The sequence below is a fragment of the Rhinatrema bivittatum genome, chromosome 3 (genome assembly GCF_901001135.1).
Source record: "Rhinatrema bivittatum chromosome 3, aRhiBiv1.1, whole genome shotgun sequence".
Lineage (NCBI taxonomy): Eukaryota > Metazoa > Chordata > Amphibia > Gymnophiona > Rhinatrematidae > Rhinatrema > Rhinatrema bivittatum.
Genome location: NC_042617.1, coordinates 49,507,170 through 49,528,333, shown reverse-complemented (window position 1 = coordinate 49,528,333; position 21,164 = coordinate 49,507,170). Strand labels below are relative to the sequence as shown.

The 21,164-nt window shown below is 41.9% G+C and overlaps 1 protein-coding gene across 1 annotated transcript in view; it reads right to left on the bottom strand.

Annotated features, from left to right (window-relative positions):
- Positions 1-2,431: 2,431 nt before the first annotated feature.
- Positions 2,432-21,164, bottom strand: part of LOC115086828 (spermatogenesis-associated protein 7-like) — a 276,148-nt gene continuing 257,415 nt past the window's right edge. The window contains exon 11 of the mRNA XM_029593202.1: positions 2,432-3,566. Coding sequence (XP_029449062.1) covers positions 3,444-3,566 — 123 coding nt within the window. The 3' untranslated portion in view covers positions 2,432-3,443. The remainder of the gene's footprint in view (positions 3,567-21,164) is intronic.

Below are 21,164 nucleotides of genomic sequence, written 5' to 3'. Positions count from 1 at the left end.
TTGCATGGTGGACACAAAAAGCCAACTTACAAGTGAGTCTTCCTTTCCAGCAACTGGCTCCTCAGGTGACCTTAACTACGGATGCCTCCAACCTAGAATGGGGAGCCCACGTCTAAGGCCTTCAAACTCAAGGGACTTGGACAACAGCCGAAGCGACCCATCAAATCAACTTTCTGAAGCTTCGAGCAATGCGGTACGCCTTTTATGCATTTCTGAACTGCCTCTCCAACAAAGTTGTCCTGATCCAAACAGACAACCAAGTTGCAATGTGGTACCTGAACAAACATGGGGGCACGGGCTCTTATCTGCTCTGCCAGGACGCAGCACAGATTTGGGCCTGGTTCCTGTCACATTCCATTCTTCTGCGAGCCACTTATCTAGCGGATACTCAGAATGCACTGGAAGACCGCCTCAGCTGACATTTCCAGCCCCATGAATGGTCTCTGGATCCCTCGGTTGCGAGCAGTATCTTCCACCAGTGGGGTCATCCGACCATCGACCTCTTTGCATCCAGTCAGAATCACAAAGTGGAACACTTCTACTCTCTGCACAGGGACTGGCAAGCACCAGCCAGGGATGCCTTCGCCCGTCCCTGGAACAAAGGCCTGCTTTATGCGTATCCTCCGATTCCGCTAATAAGCAAGACTCATGAAGCTACAACAGGACCGGGGCTTAATGATTCTCATAGCCCTGTATTGGCTGCGCCAAATTTGGTTTCCCATACTTCTTGACCTTTCTGTCCAGGACCCCATTCACCTGGGCAAGTCGCCCAACCTCATAACACAGAATCACGGCAAGTTATGCCACTCGAACATTCAAGCCCTCTCTCTGACGGCCTGGATGTTGAAAGACTGATACTACAACCACTCAACCTTTGAAGTGACGTATCTCAAGTCCTAGTAGCTTCACGGAAGCCTTCCACGTGGAAATCCTACCGCTCTAAATGGAAGAGATTTACCTTGTGGTGCACACAGAAGGACTTGGATCCCTTTTCTTGCCCCACATCGAGTCTGTTAAATTATCTCTGGCACCTCTCGGAATCTGATCTCCAGACATCATCTATCCGAGTGCACCTTAGTGCCATTTCTGCTTACCATCAGGGAATAGGGGATGCCCCGATAATGGCTCAACCCTTGGTGAGTTGCTTTATAAGAGGCTTATTACAGCTTAAGCCTCCTCTATGGCCACCGGTCACAGCATGGGACCTCAATGTTGTCCTTGCACGGCTCGTGCACATGCCTTTTGAGCTCTTGCACTCCTGCAAACTCAGATACCTTACATGTAAAGTTCTTTCCCTAGTAGCCATCACGTCCGCTCGCAGGATAAGTGAGTTACAGGCCCTTGTGACCTACTCACCCTACACAAGGTTCCTCCATGACTGGGTGGTTCTTCGCACTCACCCTAAATGCCTTCCTAAAGTGGTAACTAATTTCCATTTAAATCAGTCCATAATCTTGCCCACTTTTTCCAAGGCCTCACGCTCACGCAGGTGAACGAACTGTGCACACCTTGGACTGTAAGCGTCCTCTTGCGTTTTACTTAGATCGCACTACAGCCCACAGGAAGTCTACCCAACTCTTTGTATCTTTTGATAAAAACAAACTTGGGAATGCGGTGGGCAAGCAAACACTGTCAAACTGGTTGGCAGACTGCATCACATTCTGTTACCAGCAAGCAGGCCTTCCATATCAGGGACGAGCGAAGGCACACTCAGTCAGAGCAATGGCACACTCAGTCAGAGCAGTAGCACACTACTGTTCAGTACCGATTGCTGACATCTGCAGGGCTGCGACATGGAGCTCTCTCCACCCCTTCGCAGCTCACTACTGCTTGGACAAGGCTGGATGACAAGATTTCGTCTTTGGCCAATCTGTCCTAAGAAATTTGTTCCCAGTGAGGGAACCCAACTCGTCCTACCACGACCCGCTGTGAACTTCAGGCTGCCTCATCCTTGCCAACAGCACCCCAGTTGTTGTGCCTGTTGCACATGTCGTGTGCTGCTTGGCCTCATACATATGACTCAGCCTGTAGCTTGCTATTCACCCATATGTGAGGACTACCATCCTGCTAGTCCTGGGAGAAAGCAGAGTTGCTTACCTGTAACAGGTGTTCTCCCAGGACAGCAGAATGTTAGTCCTCACAAAACCCGCCTGCCACCCCTCGGGGTTGGGTTCGTTTACTTTTTATATTTTTATTTTTCGCTTGTACTTTTCATACAAACGAGACTGAAGGGGGGCCCCTGGTGGCTACAACATTAGTGGCATGCTGGGCTTCCTCAGTGTGCCAGTCAAAGTTCTAGAAACTTTGACAAAAAAGTTCCGTGACCGGGTTCCATCTGATGATGTCACCCATATGTGAGGAATAACATTCTGCTGTCCTGGGAGGAACACCTGTTACAGGTAAGCAACTCTGCTTTATTCTCCATGCCTTTTCTAATTATTCCTAACATTCTGTTTACTTTTTTGACCACCACCACCACACACAGATAGGAAGCATGGCAGGCCCACACCCAAATAAGAATGATCAGATAATGAAAAGTGTTCTAAAAAAAAAAAAATCCAGGGAAAAGAAATACAGAAAACTTACTTCTGGGTGCAAGGAATAACATTCTTTCTTGACCGTAAACTTATCATATTTGTTCCCCTGTTTTCCCATTGCTGCATTGTATAAGGGTGATGCCTGCACATTGTTTCATTAAGGATCTGTGTAATAATGCCCTGATTTATAATACTTTATAAGCTGGAGTAGCTAAGTAAGAATGCACTTTCAAAAGGTTTAAACAGTAGCATCAAATAAAAATCAGAATACAAAAGAGAAACCTTAGTCACTTTTTTTTTTTTTACTTCCAGTGAAATTTTCTAAAATAGTTTATTAATTAGCATAAACTGATTTGTGATTTTTGACTTAATATACTTTGGTGGTTTTATGTGACTAGAGGCTGAGCCAATTCCACCACATAATGCGGGCAATTTTGAATAGCCTGCCTAGCTACAAAGTCCATGGATATTTTTGATCCATGGACCTTGTGGTTAATTTTCAAACTGAGACTGTGCAGGTAGTTTTCCTTTGAAAATTGCCTACGAAGTCTGCGTGTCAGAAGCACGTGATTACATTCCACCAGCTCTTTGTGTGGGCAAAATTTTGTGTCAAGCACCATATGAAACTTTAACGTGTAAATTTTAAAATCAAATTTATGCTTGCTGTTTTTCTAACAGTCCCCTGACCAGCTTAAAAGGACAGATATTTCCACATTAAACTGTTGAATGTAGCTACACTTGTAGGATATTAAGTTGACAATTAAGTACAACTGTCCTGCATTCTTGCATAGAAAGTGCATCACGAAGAATTGCCTTGACTTTCTCACTAAAGTTTTCTTCATTGTTAACTCTGCCTCCTGAGTGATAAGAAGATGAAAGCTGATTGTAGCATCAATTCAGAGAACTCTAAAATGCTAAAAATGAATCTGTATCACTCTGCTGAATTCCAGCATAGCTGATGGAAAACGCTAATTTCTTGCTGCTGTTAAGTTCGTCCATCAACTCTCTGAACATTTTCTTCATCTTTGCCTAATAATAAAAAGATAGACATTTAGGGTGGTTTATATGCTTATTGCATGATGGTGAAATAAAGAATATACAATCTTATAAATGAAACATTTATATCTTAAATCATTTTATGAACATGCTATGTTGCACAAAATGTTAGCTTTTTATTTCTCAGTGAGACAGACTAAATCAGGGCAATTATTTATTTGCTTTGTGCCTAGCAGAGAGCCTAAGTACTTTTCAATAAGCCAAGTGTGAGTATAGTAATAGAAACTGTGAATAGACCAGTATTCCTCAATACTTTTATTATCAATGCCAGTGGTCACAAACCTGTCTCTGAAAAACAATAGTGCACCAATGGAAAAGAGGATCTCCCTTTGATCAAAAACAGGGCCAGATGTGTTCAGCATATTTCCAACAGACACAAAATGGGGAAAACCCTGTAGTACATTTCATCTAAAGTGAAAACCCCTTTGCATAGTACATAAGAACGTATAGTGAAGTACAAATAGAAAAACTTGCTAAGATAATAGGAATTATGTCTACTGGCTGAACCGAACAAGAATGAGCAGTAAAGCTTCTAGAGTAACTGAGACCTTGACATCAGTTAGTTATGTATGTGTTGATTTAAGTCATAACTTTGGTAAGTTTTCATAATTTTCCTGTGTGCCTTGATACTGAAACCTGGGCTTTTGCTATGCACTTTCAGTTGTTAATAAATGTGATGACTCAAGCTCTATATCTGAAACATCATTTTCCAGGAAAAAAATACAGACTGTAAAGTGCAGCGTTTTATTTATGCCTTGTTTAGATTTGTCATGCTGTCTTTTTATTGCTAACTCAAGGCAAGTTATATTCAAGTACTGTAGTTATTTGCATCTCTCTTAATTTTTGTCCCAAACTGCTGCTTGTTCCACTTGGGAATCTACTGATTCAGGATTATTCCACTGGTTCTCGATTCTCTCTCTGCAATGATTCTGAGTCACTCTATTCCTTCCAACAGGGTTACTGCTCGGAAGTTCAGTAAAGCAGCCTCTCTTCTGCCAGGCTTCTGTATTAAAGCTCAGCAATGTCTCTTTCTAACACCGGGTTTGGTTCTTGGGAAACAAATCTCACTGCCACCACCCTCTGTAACCTGTAGTAGGAATTAATTATCTTCACCTTATTTCTAGCTACAGCTATAACCACCCGCAGGCAGTGCTCACTGAATGATCTATTTCCAAAGCTCAAAGATTTAACCCACTGGGGGTGATAGATTCCACCACTGATTCTTTACATGCTCTCCATCGGGCCGATACAGTAACGCATTGTTAGCCCACATTTGGCCGCGCGTTTTCGACATGCTATTTTTACCCTTTGCACAGTAAGGGGTAAATATACAATAATATATTCATAAATGATCTGGAATAATATATTCATTTCTAGAGGGGTATGAGTGAGGTGATCAAATTTGCAGATGACACAAAATAATGCAGAGTTGTTAAATTTCAAGTGGATTGTGATAAATTACAGGAGATCCTTGTGAGACTGGAAGACTGGGCTTCCAACTAGCAGAAGAAATATAATGTGGTCAAGTGCAAAGTGATGCTTATAGGGAAAAATAACTTTTGCTGTAGTTACACGATGTTAGGATCCATCTTAGGAGTTACCACCCAGGAAAGAGATCTAAGTGTCATAGTGTCATTGATGGGTTTTTTTGTATGTGAAAATTCTGCAATGTGTTTTATGAAAGATTTATTTTATTGTCAGATTTTGATATTGTGTACACTCCACAGATCAGGGTTTCTCTGCGTGAGTGGTCTATAAGAATGAATAAATAAATAAAATAAAATAGTGGATCATACATTGAAATTGTCAGCTCTGTATGCTGTGGTAGTCAAAAAAAGAAAATTAGGAATTATTAGGAAGGGAATAGCAAATAAAAGAGTGGATATCATAATGCCTTTGTATCACTTTGTGGTGAGACCACCACAATTCTGGTCACTGCATCTCTAAAAAGATATAGCTGCACTAGAAAACGTGCAGAGAAGGGTAGCCAAAATAAGGGGCATGGAACCATTCCTCTATGAGGAAAGGCTAAAGAGGTTAGGGCTGTTTAGTTTGGAGAAGAGACGACTGAGGGGGGGATATGACAGAAGTCTACAAAATCATGGAAGGACTTGAACAGGTTAATGTAAATCGGTTATTTACTCTCTCAGATAATAGAAAGACTAGGGGGAACTCCATGAAGTTAGCAAGTAGCTCATTTAAAATAAATCAGAGAAAATTCTTTTTCACTCATCGCAGTTAATCTCTGGAATTCACTGCCAGAGGATGTGGTTTGACAGTTATTATAACTGGGTTTAAAAAAGGTTTGTGTAAGTTCCTAGAGGAGAAGTCCATAAACTGCTCTTAATTAATAAGGAATAGTAGCTTGAGATCTATTTAATGTTTTGGTACTTGCCAGGTATTTGTGACTTGGATTGGCCATTGCTGGACATAGAATGCTGGGCTTGATAGACCCTTGGTCTGACCCAGTATGGCATATCTTGTGTATAGACCCTTGGTCTGACCCACTATGGCATATCTTGTGTTCTTATGTATTTGTGCTTAAGCCTACATACGCATGTTTTGTGGGGTAGAGATATGTATTATATACGCTCGGGTTCCAAAATACTAGTGTAGATCTGCTTGTGGCCATGTGCATTTATTTATATTCCACTTTTCAGGTGCTTGGATTTCCCTGGTCCTTGGCTCACAATTTGTTTGTGCCTGATGCAACAGAGAATGAAGTCACTTGCCCAAGGTCACAATGAGCAGCAGTGGGATTTGTACCCTAGTTTGCACTGCTCTAACCACTAGGCTACTTCTCCAATCTGCTGAGATTTACAGTCCAAGAGTTAAGATTTGTTTGGTCCTCTCTGTGCACAGAACATTCTGCTAATTCCATGGGTTGATAAAACTCAGGTATAAGTGTTGGGAAACTTTATGGATTTCTAATATTTTATTTTCAAACTGATCAGCTATATCATCAGCCTCTAGAGATTCCAAATCTAAATCCATAACAAGCATGAGATCTCATTTCAAAATAAAATAACTTTAGTATGTAATGTTTATCTACAGTTCTGGTGCTGCAAATTGGCTTGGAATTCTTTATATATAACTGTATAAGAAATGTTTCCTACACCTTGTTTTAATCACCCACAATTTTGCATCCTCACCTTACAGTTCTGGAACCACTCCACACATGGGGTAACATATGATGCTCAAGGTAGAGCTATCAATTTTAATAATCCTTTATTCTTGCTTTACAGCATGTCCTGTAAAAAGACAATGTATCAAACCCCTATGAATGTGTTTAGAACATGTGATTTTTTTTCTTCAGCTTCTGACAATAAAGAGAGAGGTTTTTAAAGCTGGAAAATAAGATCAGTTATTTATACACTCTCTGTTGCTTTACTAAAGTGCAACACTGAGGCCTGTATATTAAAGATTTTCTCCCCTTTTATGTCTATGGGCCAGGGAGTGGTGCATAATATCTATGCACCTCACTACAGTCGAGGATATGCAGTGACCCCTTTGGAATATAGAGAGTTCAGATGCGAGGAGTAATAGGAGCTAGAAAGGTCTTCTCAGATCTTTCCTAGGAACGGAGCTGGGTCCAGAGAGAGAAAGCAATCTGTGAACCGAGGCCAGATGAGTTCTGCCTCCAGAAAAGTGCAGGAGTTGAGAACGCCTGAAGAATTCAGAGGCCACCAGGTTTCTTTGAACTGAGCTCAACAAACTGATCTGTCTAGTTTAGGGAGCAATAGGCAAACTTCATGTGGGAAGTCATATCCCAAGGCACCCAGTATTAATGCTCTCTTGGGAAAAGAGTGAAAATGCTAGAGCATGTGATTGGTGGACAGAGGAAATACACTGGGTAGGAAGTCAATATATATTGTTGGAGAAAGGGAAAGGCTTCTTATTCAAGTAGTGACTGTATTGCATTTGGAGACAGCCATTGTGGAAAATCTGCCTTTCTGGAATAAAGGAGCAGACAAACTGTACATAGATCAGAAGCGTCAACCTCATTTCAATGGCAGCTACATTTTAGATTATTTACTTGCGGCTGATAGAGGAGTGATGGGGATCCCTCTCAGAGGTCTGGTTGAAGAGGCAAAGGGGGGATTCCCTTAGAACTCTGGTCCGCACAGCGCAGAAAAATTATGAGACCACCAGGGGGAAATCTCTCCTCTTGGGTTTGCCCCACGCAACATTTTTCTGTGTGTTTTTCCTTTTTATCTTTGTTATATAGATCTTGAAACCTAGTCTCATATGTGCTGCCTAGGACTTTTTTGTTGATCTTTCATTTTACTGATAGCTGTATTTTCTTCATTTGGGGTTCTTTGTGGAGCTTGTAAGGGTGGCAAGGGTAATTTTCAGTTTGAAAGGGCAGTTGTGTATATATGTTTGTTTTACCATAACTTGCATGTCTGAACTTCAGGCAGAAATTTTTAAAAAGTCAGAATTTTTTTGTAAGTACAGTCAGTAACTTTTAATGTAATGCCCTTAATTATATGGTATCATCAGCAGCCGAGGCATGATTGCTGAGTTCTTTGCACCTCAGATGGGCAGGATGTCATCCTGGGAAAGGGGAGGTGAATACAATAAGTCCAACAGTCAAGGAGTTTTATAACAAGTGCAATGAATCAGGAAAAGTGCAAAATTATCAGCCCCTGACAGAATGGAGAAATTACTGGCTGCAGGTCGGGGATGGAGGAGGAGGAGGCAGCTGCATGAGCAATTGGGGCCAGAGGGAGGAGACATGACAGCAGCAGGTCAGGGCACAGGAGGGAAAAAGGATGTGGCAGAGTTGCGCAATGACAGGTCAGGCGGAAGGAAGGTGGAGGCAGCAGCAGGAGGCTCAGGAGAGAGGGCGTTGGTGACAGCACAAGGCCCCTGACGCAGAAGAGGTGGTGGTTGGAGTTGTAGATCAGAGCCAGGAAGGCTTTTCAAGTATCGGTAAACCGCAAAATGTAAAGTGGGCAAATGCAAAAATGCCATTTTCCTTTGGTGAAATTGCAAGAAGAGAAACGTGAGAAAACTGGGTCCTGGCTGATAACGATGAAGAGCAGGGACTGGTCTTATAGGCTGCATAAAACCGAATTACATACTTCTTGCAATATGCAGCACCTCTCCAGCTGAGCGGTGAAACTCTGTTTACATTTGTACTGTATATTCTTCATGATTTTTTAAGATACTTCTGAATTTTGCAGAATTGTGCTTTACATGAATATTTTATTATTCAAGACTAAGCATCATGGCACAATTTAATGCAGTTTTTTAAAGAGTTATATATTGTTTTTAATATCAGTTTCTTTCAAATAGTAAACATTTGTACTTTTTTTTTTTAATTTCTTTTTATTAAAGCTTAGGTACACATGAGTGGTACAAATGGTAAGCAATCGATGCAGTGAGCAATGTGCTATGCTCAGGCTTGTGGACCCTTGGCCGACGGGAGGATGGTATACCTTTCGGAAGATCCGTAGGTTCTCTCGTCTGGTGGCGAGGCAAAGCGGAAGACGGGACCAGCTGACCCTCGGCACTGGAGACTGAGGCGACTGCGGAGGCGGATGAAGAGACGAGAAGAGGAGCTGTGTCTTCACCACTGGAAGTCTGTGGTCCCCCCAGGAGGAGCCCATAAGGACCCAGACCGCTGGGGCTTAGCTGGCCTTTGAGAGGTCAAGGTATCGGTGCAAGGGCTGACTGGAGCTTCGCCCTGGAAGGCCGCGGTCCCCCCGGGAGGAGCCCGTAGGGACTCGGGCTGCTGGGACTTAGGCAGGCCGTTGGAGATGGTAGTCTAGAAGGAGTCCTAGGTTGAGTGCCAGAGGGTCGTCACTCACAGTCCGGGGTCACACACCGAGGGATCACCACTTGCCAGTCCGAAGTCACACACCAGAGAATCACCGCTTGCCAATCCGAAGTCGCACACCAGAGAATCACCGTAAGCCAATCCGAAGTCAGGAACCAGGAACACCAAGAGGAAACAGGAACAAGATCCAAAGCTCAAGGAACTCACCGAAGCAAGCAGACTAGACAGCGCTGGAGGACGTTGCCAAGTCACTGAATGAGCAGAGGAAGCTTCCCTTTATACTTCCCCTGCTCAGGCTGATCAAGAACAGGTGGAGCTGGTTAAAGGGCTCAGGTCCCTATAAATCAGTAAAGGAGGCGTGGCCTTGCACCTAAGGATGGCGGTGGCCATCTTTGATTTTCCCCCGCGGAGGAGAGACACCACTGGACGCCGTGAAGGGGGAGCAGGACAGCTCCCTCTGCAGCGAGCAGCACCGAGGGCTGAGCAGGAGCGACGGCCGAGTCAGAGCCCTCCCCCAGGAAAGCACATGGGCATTACATGTACTCAAGCATTTTGTTATTTATCCCCCAACTATTCCCATCCCCCGCCACTCCCCCTCCCTTCCTTCCAGAGTGCATTGCCAGCTCTGTATTTCCTCTCCAGATCTCATCAGCTATTTTAGAACAGATTAAGGCAGATTAATACTATTTATGCTCATATGTACTCAAGGCCATGAATCTCTCTCGAATCTCTCTGGTCTGATGCTTTAGGAACAGGTCCCATATATTTTTTATTCCCCCCCCCCCCCCCCCCCCATTTAAGCCCAGCAGCCATCCTAGTTGTCATGAAATCAAAGGTAGCTAATCGAATCATTTTATTATTCCAGTGTTGAAACTCAGGAACCTCTGCATAAAGCCAAACTGATGATATAGTCTGTTTTGCCATTAATGCAGATTTATCTAGGAACATTTTTGGGGCTTTTTGGAACCTCGTCTGCTTGCCAGGATACCTCCCAAACAACCATATTCTTGGGTCATCTGGAATGCCTTGAGCAAATAATGCTGAATATAAAAATAATATTTTTGACCAGAATGCATGGATCTTTGGGCATGACCAAAAACAGTGGAGATAATCCCCTTCAGAGAGCTCACATTTTCTGCAGCGCGAAGATTGACAAATCTTCATCTGAAAAGCTTTCGTTTTAGAATAATAAAGTTGCCAAACGAGTTTAAAAAGCAGTTCCCTTCAATTTGAATTTTCAGATATTCTGGAAATATTCCGCAGATAGTATTTTATGTCTGTTTCAGATAGCGCTTGGCCTTTACCAATTCATTCTCCGATTGTAATATCTTGGCATTTAACTTTTTATTTCTTTGTCGTAAATAAGAGACTATTTCCCCTCTTAGGACAGCCTTGCTTGATTCCCAGAACAGGCTTGGGTTTTCCGTGTGTGGCGCATTGGATTCTCTGAAAAGAAGCCATTTTGATTGGAGACACTTTTGGAATTCTAGATCATTTTTTCATATAAGACAGAAATCTCCACCAACGCATTTGTGGTTCCTGCTCTCCTATATTTATATCCACCCATATGAGTGCATGGTCCGAAACACTGGCATGTCCTATACTAGCCTCTCTGATGAATGGAAAAACATTTTGGCCTCCTAATATGTAATCAATGCGGGAGAGGGTATTATGGGCCTTAGAAATGTGGGTGTAATCCCGTTCCTCAGGGTGCAGAGTGTGCCATACTTCTAGGAGTTGTAAACTTTTACAAAATTTGGCTAAACATGTAGGGGGTGTATTTATTGAGTTTTGAGTAGTCGCTGAAGACTTGTCCAGATATGGATCTAATATTGTATTGAAATCCCCTGCTATGAGAAGCCACCCCTGCCTGTGCAGTATAGTGTAAAAAAATGTTGGATTTGGAGAGTTGGGCCTGTATAGAGTGCAAAGCGTAATTTCTTTCCCACTTGCTTTTACCGTAATTATGGAGTATCTGCCTTCAGGGTCTGTTATCGCCGCTGTGAGTTGGAAGTTGACATTCTTATGAAATAGTATTGCCACCCCAGCTTTCTTTCCTTTTGCGGGGGGGGAATATACGTGTCCCTTCCAATCACAGTACAATTCTTTTGCTTTCTACAGTGTTCAGGTGAGTCTCCTGCAAGCAAGCAATGTCTACCTTAGCTCTCCTGAGGGCTTGAAGCCCCTTTGCTTGGTTGATGGGGTTTCCTAATCCATTAACATTCAAACTTGCTAATGTTTTATCAGATCAAAATATTCACACCTCAAGTCATCATCAATTACTGGACAGAGTTTCAGGTGTGAAATGTCCATGAGCCCATGTGGTTTTATTTTTTTCATTTTGTTTGCTTTATCTTATTTTTTTTTTTTTTTAATTTGAAATGAAATAAACCAAACCAAATATATAAAAAAAAGTACAGGAGCCTGAGCCCTTCAACCTCTCCCCCTCCCCTGCAGAAAAACATCTGGTACTACAAAAAAGCATAAAGATTTAAGCCACACCTTCCCTCCCCCACCCCCACCCCATCTGTGGGTCTATAAAATTTCAAATGGGGCAGGAGGAATCCTTTCTTAAAAGTGGCACTGACCAGCCAGCGTCATTTTTAAGAAGAGACCCATCAGGACAGGAGTGCCTGGGCATAGTTCTTAACCCATTTGGATTTTGGCTGACTCATGGATGGAGTAGGGGGCTCTGCGTGGGGTGGGAGAAGGAGAGGAAAGGTCTGGGGGGATGATTTCTGTTTAATTTTTTTTTTCAGCACTGGTAATGTGGTTTTTTTTTTCCTGGGGGGAGGGGATGGGCTTCCTGAAAATGAAATGAAAGAACATTTTGTTTCTTTTTTTCTTTTCATTTGAAAAAATGAAACAGGAAATTCTGTTAAATTTCTCTTTTCATTTCAGTTTTTCATTCTTAGCTGTCAGGGCTATGTACACATTGTTATCTTTGTAAATAATTATAACGAAAGGCTCCCAGGATTTAAGTGAGCCTGCCGCTCCGCTGACAATGATGCATGCAGTGGAAAACAGTAGCCCCCACTCATTCGCTTCATAGAATCTTTACAAAGCGAAGAGCAAAAATGAAAGAGACCATACATTTATAGTATTCATCTGCAAACAAGAAGGAATTCTTCGGAAGAGTAGGTATTCTCCTTGGAGACATGATAACATTCTCATAATCTCTAATTCATTCCCAGCTTCACATGCTACAGTTTTCTTTGGAATAGCTTCGGGCAAATGTTGATTTTTCTCTCTTAATTCGGCGGATTGCAAAAATAGTGTTAATATTAATGAAAGAGCAGACTAGAACAGTGCTGCTTTCCTGTCACTTCCCAAAATCTGTTCATTTATCAGGCTAGTGCCAAATAATTCTCAACGTTTATTCAAAGTTCAGAATTTTGAATGTGAATATTCAGAAAAAGGTCAACAGTGCTTGTCTGAAAATTAACAGGCACAACCAAAAGAAGGAAGTACTGTTACTTCTGTACAAGTCTCTAGTGTGACCTCATACTGAGTCCTGTGAGACAGCGTCTACAGAAGTTACATTGAGAAGGCAGAGGCAGTTCAAAGGGAGGAGCACTGCAATGTGCATGGTCTGCACTATAGTCTGTATGCAGGGAGGGACATTTTGAATACCCTGAGTTGTTGCAAGGCAACAGGTACTTTTACTGCATGTAAAAGGCAAATTAAAAAAGGTCCTTTCCCTCTGAAAACTAGCGAGTGTAACGCATGTGACCTAAAAGTGGCTGTGTTCCTTGCACCTGCTATTTCTGTGGCTGGCTTTTTCAAATTGCCCACATCGGTCTTGGTTATCAAAGCACTTTATGCATCTAAGCTCTGTTTTTTTGCATGTAAATCGTTCTTTATAAATTCCCTGGGGAGAGGAGGGTTTCTGCCACTAAAACATGCGAAACCTGATTTTAAACATACTTTTACCTGCACTCCAGAAGGCAGAGTTGGCGTGGGGAAAGGATTAACCGCATACTTTTGATTTTCGAAAGTGTGCAGGTGAAGTCTATAGGCAGAGAGGACCAAAATCAGTGCATACAAAATATCTGGTGACTTTAGCCCTCTGTGGTCTGTTTCAAAGTAGCTCTTTTTTGAGACTAAAGGAGCTGAAGAAGTATTCTTTAGAAGAAAGGTGAGGTATGATACGTTATTGAAGCTTGCTTGATATGTAAATGTTTATAATTAGAAGATAGCATTTTCTATAAAAGGAAAAGCACAAGGACTAAGGAATAAGCTGAAGGGAGGGAACAGGAATGCGAGAAAATATTTTATCAGCAAGGCAATGGTGGACACCTGGAAGTGACTTCCAGTGGAGCTGATGGGAGCCAAAACAGCAGCAGAATTCAAGCTTGCATGGGAAAGACACAAAGACCTAAGCTTCTAAGGTGCTACTCCACACTTGCAGTGCTGTACCAAAAAACCATACGAGACAGTCCCTGCTCGGTAGCGCTTACAATCTAATCAAGCATTCAGGGCAAGAGCAGGCCTGGATTTGCCAATAGGCACCCTAGGCCTGTGCCTAGGAGGGCAATAATCGGGGGGGGGGGGGGGGGGGGGGGCAGCAGGTCAGCTGAAGATTTGCTGCCTTCCAGTTGTGCTGAATCTCACTCAGCAGAGAATGGCCGTCTTCCTGCTCCAGCCCCTCCCCTCCCAGGGCAGAGAATAGGAGAGGTGGGGTGAGGCTGGAAGAGACGAAAAAACCCCCAAACCTGTTCTATTCCCTATTCCAGCCCCTCTCTTCCTGTTCTGTGCAGGAAACAAGAGGAGGAAGTAAGGCCAAAACACACAGCAGAGGTCAAAGAAATGCCATTCTCTCCCTAATTCAGTCCCTCTCCTCCTGTCATAGGAGAAGTGGAGGTGAATCTGGGGCAGACAGAGCAAAACAAAGAAAGTTGCGTCCTAGACCACCTGCTCTGTTGATTTTAAATCTTATCTTTTTCTCTGGAATGGGTTAGAGGGAGGTCAGCACCAACAGTGCCTAGGAGTGGCAAAATCCTAAATCCATCCCTGGGCAAGATACTTGGGGAATTACATTTGTTAAGACAATGGTTAATAATTGAGGATGTAAGTGGGACAATCAGGAGTTAAGATTTAAAAGCAGCCTAAAAAAAAGTGGCATTTTAGAGTGGATTTATGGGCAGTGGCGACTTGGAGGATTACAGTATTAGCCACAGAGACAGGAAGCAGAGGGATCATGGATTTGGAGAGAAGATAAGGAGCTCTATCTTGGCCATGCTGAGTTTAAGGTGCATCAGGCGGCAATGTCAGACAAGCAGGTTGAGATCTGGGATTGGATTCTTCATGAAATTTCTGGTGTAGAGATAAATCTGGGAATCATCAGCATTGAGATGGCACTGAAATCCATGAGAGGACCAAGGGAATTAGAATACAGAGAAAAGAGGGCCCAGGACAGAGCCCTGATGCACACAATTAATTTATAGTGGGAGGGCAGCAGAGGAGGATCCACCAGAGGAAACACTAAAGTGCGATGGGAGAGGTAAGAAGAGAACCAAGTCAGAACAGAGTCCTGAAATCCAAGTGAGGACAGAGTATCAAGAAACAGGTGGTGATCAACAGCATCAAAAGCAGCAGATAGATCAAGGAGGAAAAGGACAGAGTAAAGGCCTTTAGTTTTAGTTATGGCAAAGGCTGGTTTTTTTGGATTGTAGAGGACAAAGACCAGAGTGGAGTAGATCAAGAATGGCTTGAAATGAGAAAATGTCAAGACAGCAACAGTGAACAGCATGTTCTAGTAGTTTGGAAGTATAATATTTATTTATTTTTATTTATTTATTTATTTATTAGCTTTTAAATACCGACATTCGTGGGTACATCATGCCGGTTTACAATATAACTGAAGGAGGAAAATACAAAAAACGAGAGTGGGGGGAGGGGTGCAGCTAGGAAGAGAGAAGGGGCAAGAGAAGAGAGGGAAAAAGAAGAAGAGAACAGGAATAGTACCTGATGGAAAAACAACCAAAGAACATAATATGTAACATTGCAAATTATACACTCAAAAAGGGACTGTGTATAACATTATACAATGTGGATAACCGTATACACTATATATAAATTATACACTCCAAAAAGCACTATATACATTATCTTTAACTAGTACATACAGAAGACACTATATATGACATTACAAATTATGGGGGTCATTTTCCAAGGAGTTACCGCGGGAGATAATTCTGCTAACAGCCGTTAACGCGATTTTTTAATTTTGTATTCAGGAGGCAGAGCATATGTAAAGTAGGAAAGAGTTATCGTGTGCCGCGAAACAGCTGCAGTGTTAGCGTGGCTCCTAACACGGCCAATAGCTACAACTCTTTCATTTGTGGTACGTTGTGTGCTAGAGGCCGGTAAAGGTTTATCACGGTTCATGATGTTTCTGGACAGCCTGTTTCAGTATCCTGGGGGGGGGGGGGGGGGGGAGAGAGAGAGAGAGAGAGAGAGAGAGAGAGAGAGAGAGAGAGAGACTTGCTGTATTGCCTTTTCCCTAGACAGGTATTTGTATCCCTATGGGAGGCTCACCTAGTAACTCGAGGTGAGGTTTAGGTATTAGTGTAGGGGGTTAGAGGCCACCTTGACATTCAACGTGAGACGTAAGAACAGAACAGTGGTCTCTTGTGAAGATTTGATGGCCTTCGGAGTGAGGAAACTCACTCCAAGATGAGATTTGGACAATGTTCTCTCCACCTAGCTTGATGGACACACCACCTGGGCAACAACAAGCTAGGTGGAGAGAACATTGTCCAAATCTCATCTTGGAGTGAGTTTCCTCACTCCGAAGGCCATCAAATCTTCCCAAGAGACCACTGTTCTGTTCGTACGTCTCACGTTGAATGTCAAGGTGGCCTCTAACCCCCTACACTAATACCTAAACCTCACCTCGAGTTACTAGGTGAGCCTCCCATAGGGATACAAATACCTGTCTAGGGAAAAGGCAATACAGCAAGTCAATCTGTCAATCTCTCTCTCTCTCTCTCTCTCTCTCTCTCTCTCTCTCTCTCTCTCTCTCTCTCTCTCTCTCTCTTCCCCCCCCCATTTTTGATAGCATTGTCACTTGCAGGACTGTGCATAGAGTAGGGAGATGGGATAATAGTTGATAGAACAAGTGAGGTCCAGTGAGAATATTTTTGAGGTGGTGTGATCACAGCATGTTTGAAAGCACCAGTAATATAGCAGTGGAAAGTGGTACATTGAGGATGTGACAGATGGAAGGGATGACTGCTCTGGAGATGGAGCTGAGGAACTGGGTGGGAATGGGGTCAAAGGAACAAGTAGTGAGTTTAGAGAAGGGAAGAAGATGGGCTGTTTCCTCCACTGTGACTTCTGAAAAAGAGAAGAGAGTGGCAGAGGCCAGGGGAAGTGTAGAGAAAAGAAGAGTGGGAAAGGATTGAGAATGCAAGACTAATTCTGTGATCCGTATCATGGAAGTAGACAATCATACTCTGGGCATATAGAGTAAAGGGGAGGGGGGTGAAGTGAAGAAAGTGAATGTGACAAAGAGACGGCGAGGGTTGGAGGCAAGAGAGTTTGTCAGATGGACATAGTAGTCTTACATGGCAAGTGCAATAGCAGACTGGAAAGAGGTCAGCATGAATTAACTGGCGAAAAGAAATTTGATCAAATTACTCCTACGCTAAAAGAGTTACCCTGGTTACCCATAAAATACAGAATTGATTATAAAGTGCTTTGTCTTATATATAAATCTATCAATGACGCTAATACTGAATGGTTGAATGCATCCTTACAAATTCACACATCTCAGAGAAATTTACAATCAGCGAATAAGGGTTTGTTAACAATTCCATTGGTAAAATCTGCCCATTTGACTAAAGTTAGAGAGCGAGCAGTGTCTAGCGGGCCCAGGCTTATGAAACTCTTTCTAGTGAATTGGGACTTCAACCTAAATTATCAAACTTTAAAAAAAGATCTTAAGACCTGGTTCTTTACAAAAGCTTTTGGAGAAGAGATTGAGTGTTTTATATTTTAGACTTTTCTCTAAGGCTGTGTTATTAACATATGGAGAGACTACTACTGCTTTTATTTGATTTTAATTATGTTTTATCAGTTATTTTATTTTACATTTTTATTTCTATTCTTGTTATCTGTTTTCATATTTTCAGTTTAACTATTAATTTTTATAGCATGTTTTATCCTAATTTTAGATTTTTTTTGTATATTGCATATGAGTTTTATTATGAATTTTTGTTTTGTATTTATTTTTTATATTTGTGAACCAGTATGATTGAGTAGCAGTAAAGATAACGAAGACTGGAAAATGGAAAAAGCCCTTTATTAAAATTAGCCCAACTCTGGCCGAGTTTCACTCTTTATTCAAGAGCTGCCTCAGGGGCAACTAGAAACAAATATATAAATTGTTAAAAAATGAACACACATAAAATGAAATAAAATTAATCAAGCAAATTAAAACAGGTCACCTTAAAAACAAGAGTAGGAAAAGAATAAAAAATGAGAACGATAAAAATTCTCATTTTTTATTCTTTTCCTACTCTTGTTTTTAAGGTGACCTGTTTCTATTTTCTGTTTGTTTTATATAGGTTGTATGTTATAGTGGATGCACAAATACTGTGGCTTCGGCCCTGCAGGCATACAATAAGTCCTGCTAACATTGAGTAAGCATTCCCATTTTTATGTTTATTTTTATTTTGCTTTTATATTATCATTTTCTAACTTTATTTAATACTGATTTTTTTATAATTTTTCCATAACCTCCTTCTATATGACACTTCACTCCCTGACATTTTATTAATATTTTAAGCATGATAATTGAATCACGGTTCACTTTAACACCAAGTTATCCTCTAGTAATCTATCTGTTTTTACAACTGGTATTTGTACCTAATGACATCTGCACACAAACTGTGTCCTGAGTTCTTTTTCTGCATTATTTCTGTAAACCATTATGTTATCAACACACATAGATGTTATGATTTGTTTGATCTTTGAAGTCTGTACACCCATATATGTTGTTGATTAATTTTATTTCATTTTAAGTGTGTTCATTTTTTAACAATTTATATATTTGTTTCTAGTTGCCCCTGAGGCAGCTCTCGACTAAAGAGCAAAACTCGGCCAGAGTCGGGCTAATTTTAATAAAGGGCTTTTTCCATTTTCCGATCTTCGTTATCTTTACTGCTACACAGCCAATTGGATCGGCTTCCGATTTGTTTTCTGGGTCCAGTATGATTGAGTACAGAATATTGGTATACAAAATAATATAAATAAATAAATATGAGACTGCATGGGATTTTAGCTAGAGATGTTTTGCAAAGTGGCCACAGAAACATAGGAAGCAAACTTTAGGGGTGAGCCAAGGCTGGGGTTTGGTGGGCCTTATAGGATGGGTAAGGGGAGGGGCAAGAGTGACTAAAAAGAGCAGAGTATAGTGTTGTAAGAAGAAACTGCTTTGTCAGCTGACTCAGAAAATGTAGTAGAGGAAAGGAAAGATGAAACAGAAGTGGAGAGGATGCAAAGGTTGACAGCTTGGAGATTCCTGAAGGTGTTGGTGGTGACTGGCGAGATGGTGGTTTAGTGTGAAAGTTACCAGATGACCTGAGAAAGGAAAATTTGAGGTGGAAAGTTCTGAGAGGCAGCAGTTGGAAGAAAGTCTAGGTCAAAGCTGTGGCCATGCCTGTGACTAGGGGAGGTAGAGCAGGGCCGGTGCTAGGTTTTTTGCTGCCCTGTGCGAACAATTATATGCTGCTCTTCCCCCCATTCATTCTCTGTCCTGGGCCCACCAAAAACAATCCCAGATCCCTTCAGTGATACAAGCTTTAAAAACTGCCCCCCATACCAATGGCTTGTGCATGGGTATTAGGTGCCCCAGGCGAACATTACAGCCCCGTGCCCCATTCCACACACACAGTTAAGAGTTATGCATTTATATTTTACATGAAAAATATCTAAGTACAGTATTCTGAGGTAAAAATATCACTTACGTTATATTTACATGCACTGCTGTGATGCCGACCAGAAATCCCTGCCTATTGTGATGTGTGCTGTTTGGGGCTTGACCCTCCGAAAGCTTAAAATACTAATACACTTCCTATTAAGAGGATGCCTCACCTCAGTGCCAAATGCAGAACATAAACAGACCCTCCCAAATACAGAATAGAGCAACCATGAAGTAGAAAAACAATCGTGCAGATAAAAACTGAACTCGAAACTTCAAGAAGCCAGACAATCTGTGCAGTGCAACAATGAGAAAACAGAATCATCACCATTCCTCAAACATCAAATAATAAAATCAAGAAATAAAATAAATACATAATCATAATACTAAAAACATACTAATAATATTTCAAAAAAGCTGATGAATAAAAGATCAAATAATCAAAAACTCTTTTATAAGTTTTTTTTAAATGTCCCAAAACACCAATAAAATATTTCAAAACAGCAGACACAGCGAATAACTCCTGAAAAATAAAACTAAAAAGGAGTTTAAAAATTCACGCTCTTGATACGTGGGAACTTTTGATTTCCAGTCACCCTGGGATTGTCATGGAGTAGTGGGAGTGGGGTAAATAAACTTTCTCCTCTCTTTCTTATATATATATATATATATACACACATACATACAAACACACAAACTAAGAACATAAGAACATGCCATACTGGGTCAGACCAAGGGTCCATCAAGCCCAGCATCCTGTTTCCAACAGTGGCCAATCCAGGCCATAAGAACCTGGCAAGTACCCAAAAACTAAGTCTATTCCATGTTACCATTGCTAGTAATAGCAGTAGCTATTTTCCAAGTCAACTTACCGGTAATTAATAGCAGGTAATGGACTTCTCCTCCAAGAACTTATCCAATCCTTTTTTAAGCACAGCTATACTAACTGCTCTAACCACATCCTCTGGCAACAAATTCCAGAGTTTAATTGTGCGTTGAGTAAAAAAGAACTTTCTCCGATTAGTTTTAAATGTGCCACATGCTAACTTCATGGAGTGCCCCCTAGTCTTTCTATTATCCAAAAGAGTAAATAACCGATTCACATCTACCCGTTCTAGACCTCTCATGATTTTAAACACCTCTATCATATCCCCCCTCAGCCGTCTCTTCTCCAAGCTGAAAAGTCCTAACCTCTTTAGTCTTTCCTCATAGGGGAGCTGTTTAATCCCCTTTATCATTTTGGTTGCCCTTCTCTGTACATTCTCCATCACAATTATATCTTTTTTTAGATGCAGCGACCAGAATTGTATACAGTATTCAAGGTGCAGTCTCACCATGGAGCGATACAGAGGCATTATGACATTTTCCGTTTTATTCACCATTCCCTTTCTAATAATTCCCAACATTCTGTTTGCTTTTTTGACTGCTGCAGCACACTGAACCGACGATTTCAATGTGTTATCCACAGGCGTCTCCAGCTCTTCTTAGGTTGGAATCTACCAGCAGCCCCCCATTTTCTCTTTCTCTCTCCCTCTCACACACACATACCCCAGACAAGCTCCCATTTACATGTACACACCCCAGACATGCTCCCATTCACATCCACCCAAATCCCAGGTTGGCTCCAATTCTCTCACACACACCCTCTGCTCATCCCAGGAAGGCTCCCATGCATGCATGCACACACACACACACATACACGCACACTCCAGGCAGGCTCCCATTCACACACACTCCCATCCCAGGCAGGCTCCCATTCACACACACTCCCATCCCAGGCAGGCTCCCATTCACACACACACACTCATCCCAGGCAGTCTCCCATTCACACACCCACTCATCCCGGGCAGCCTCCTCT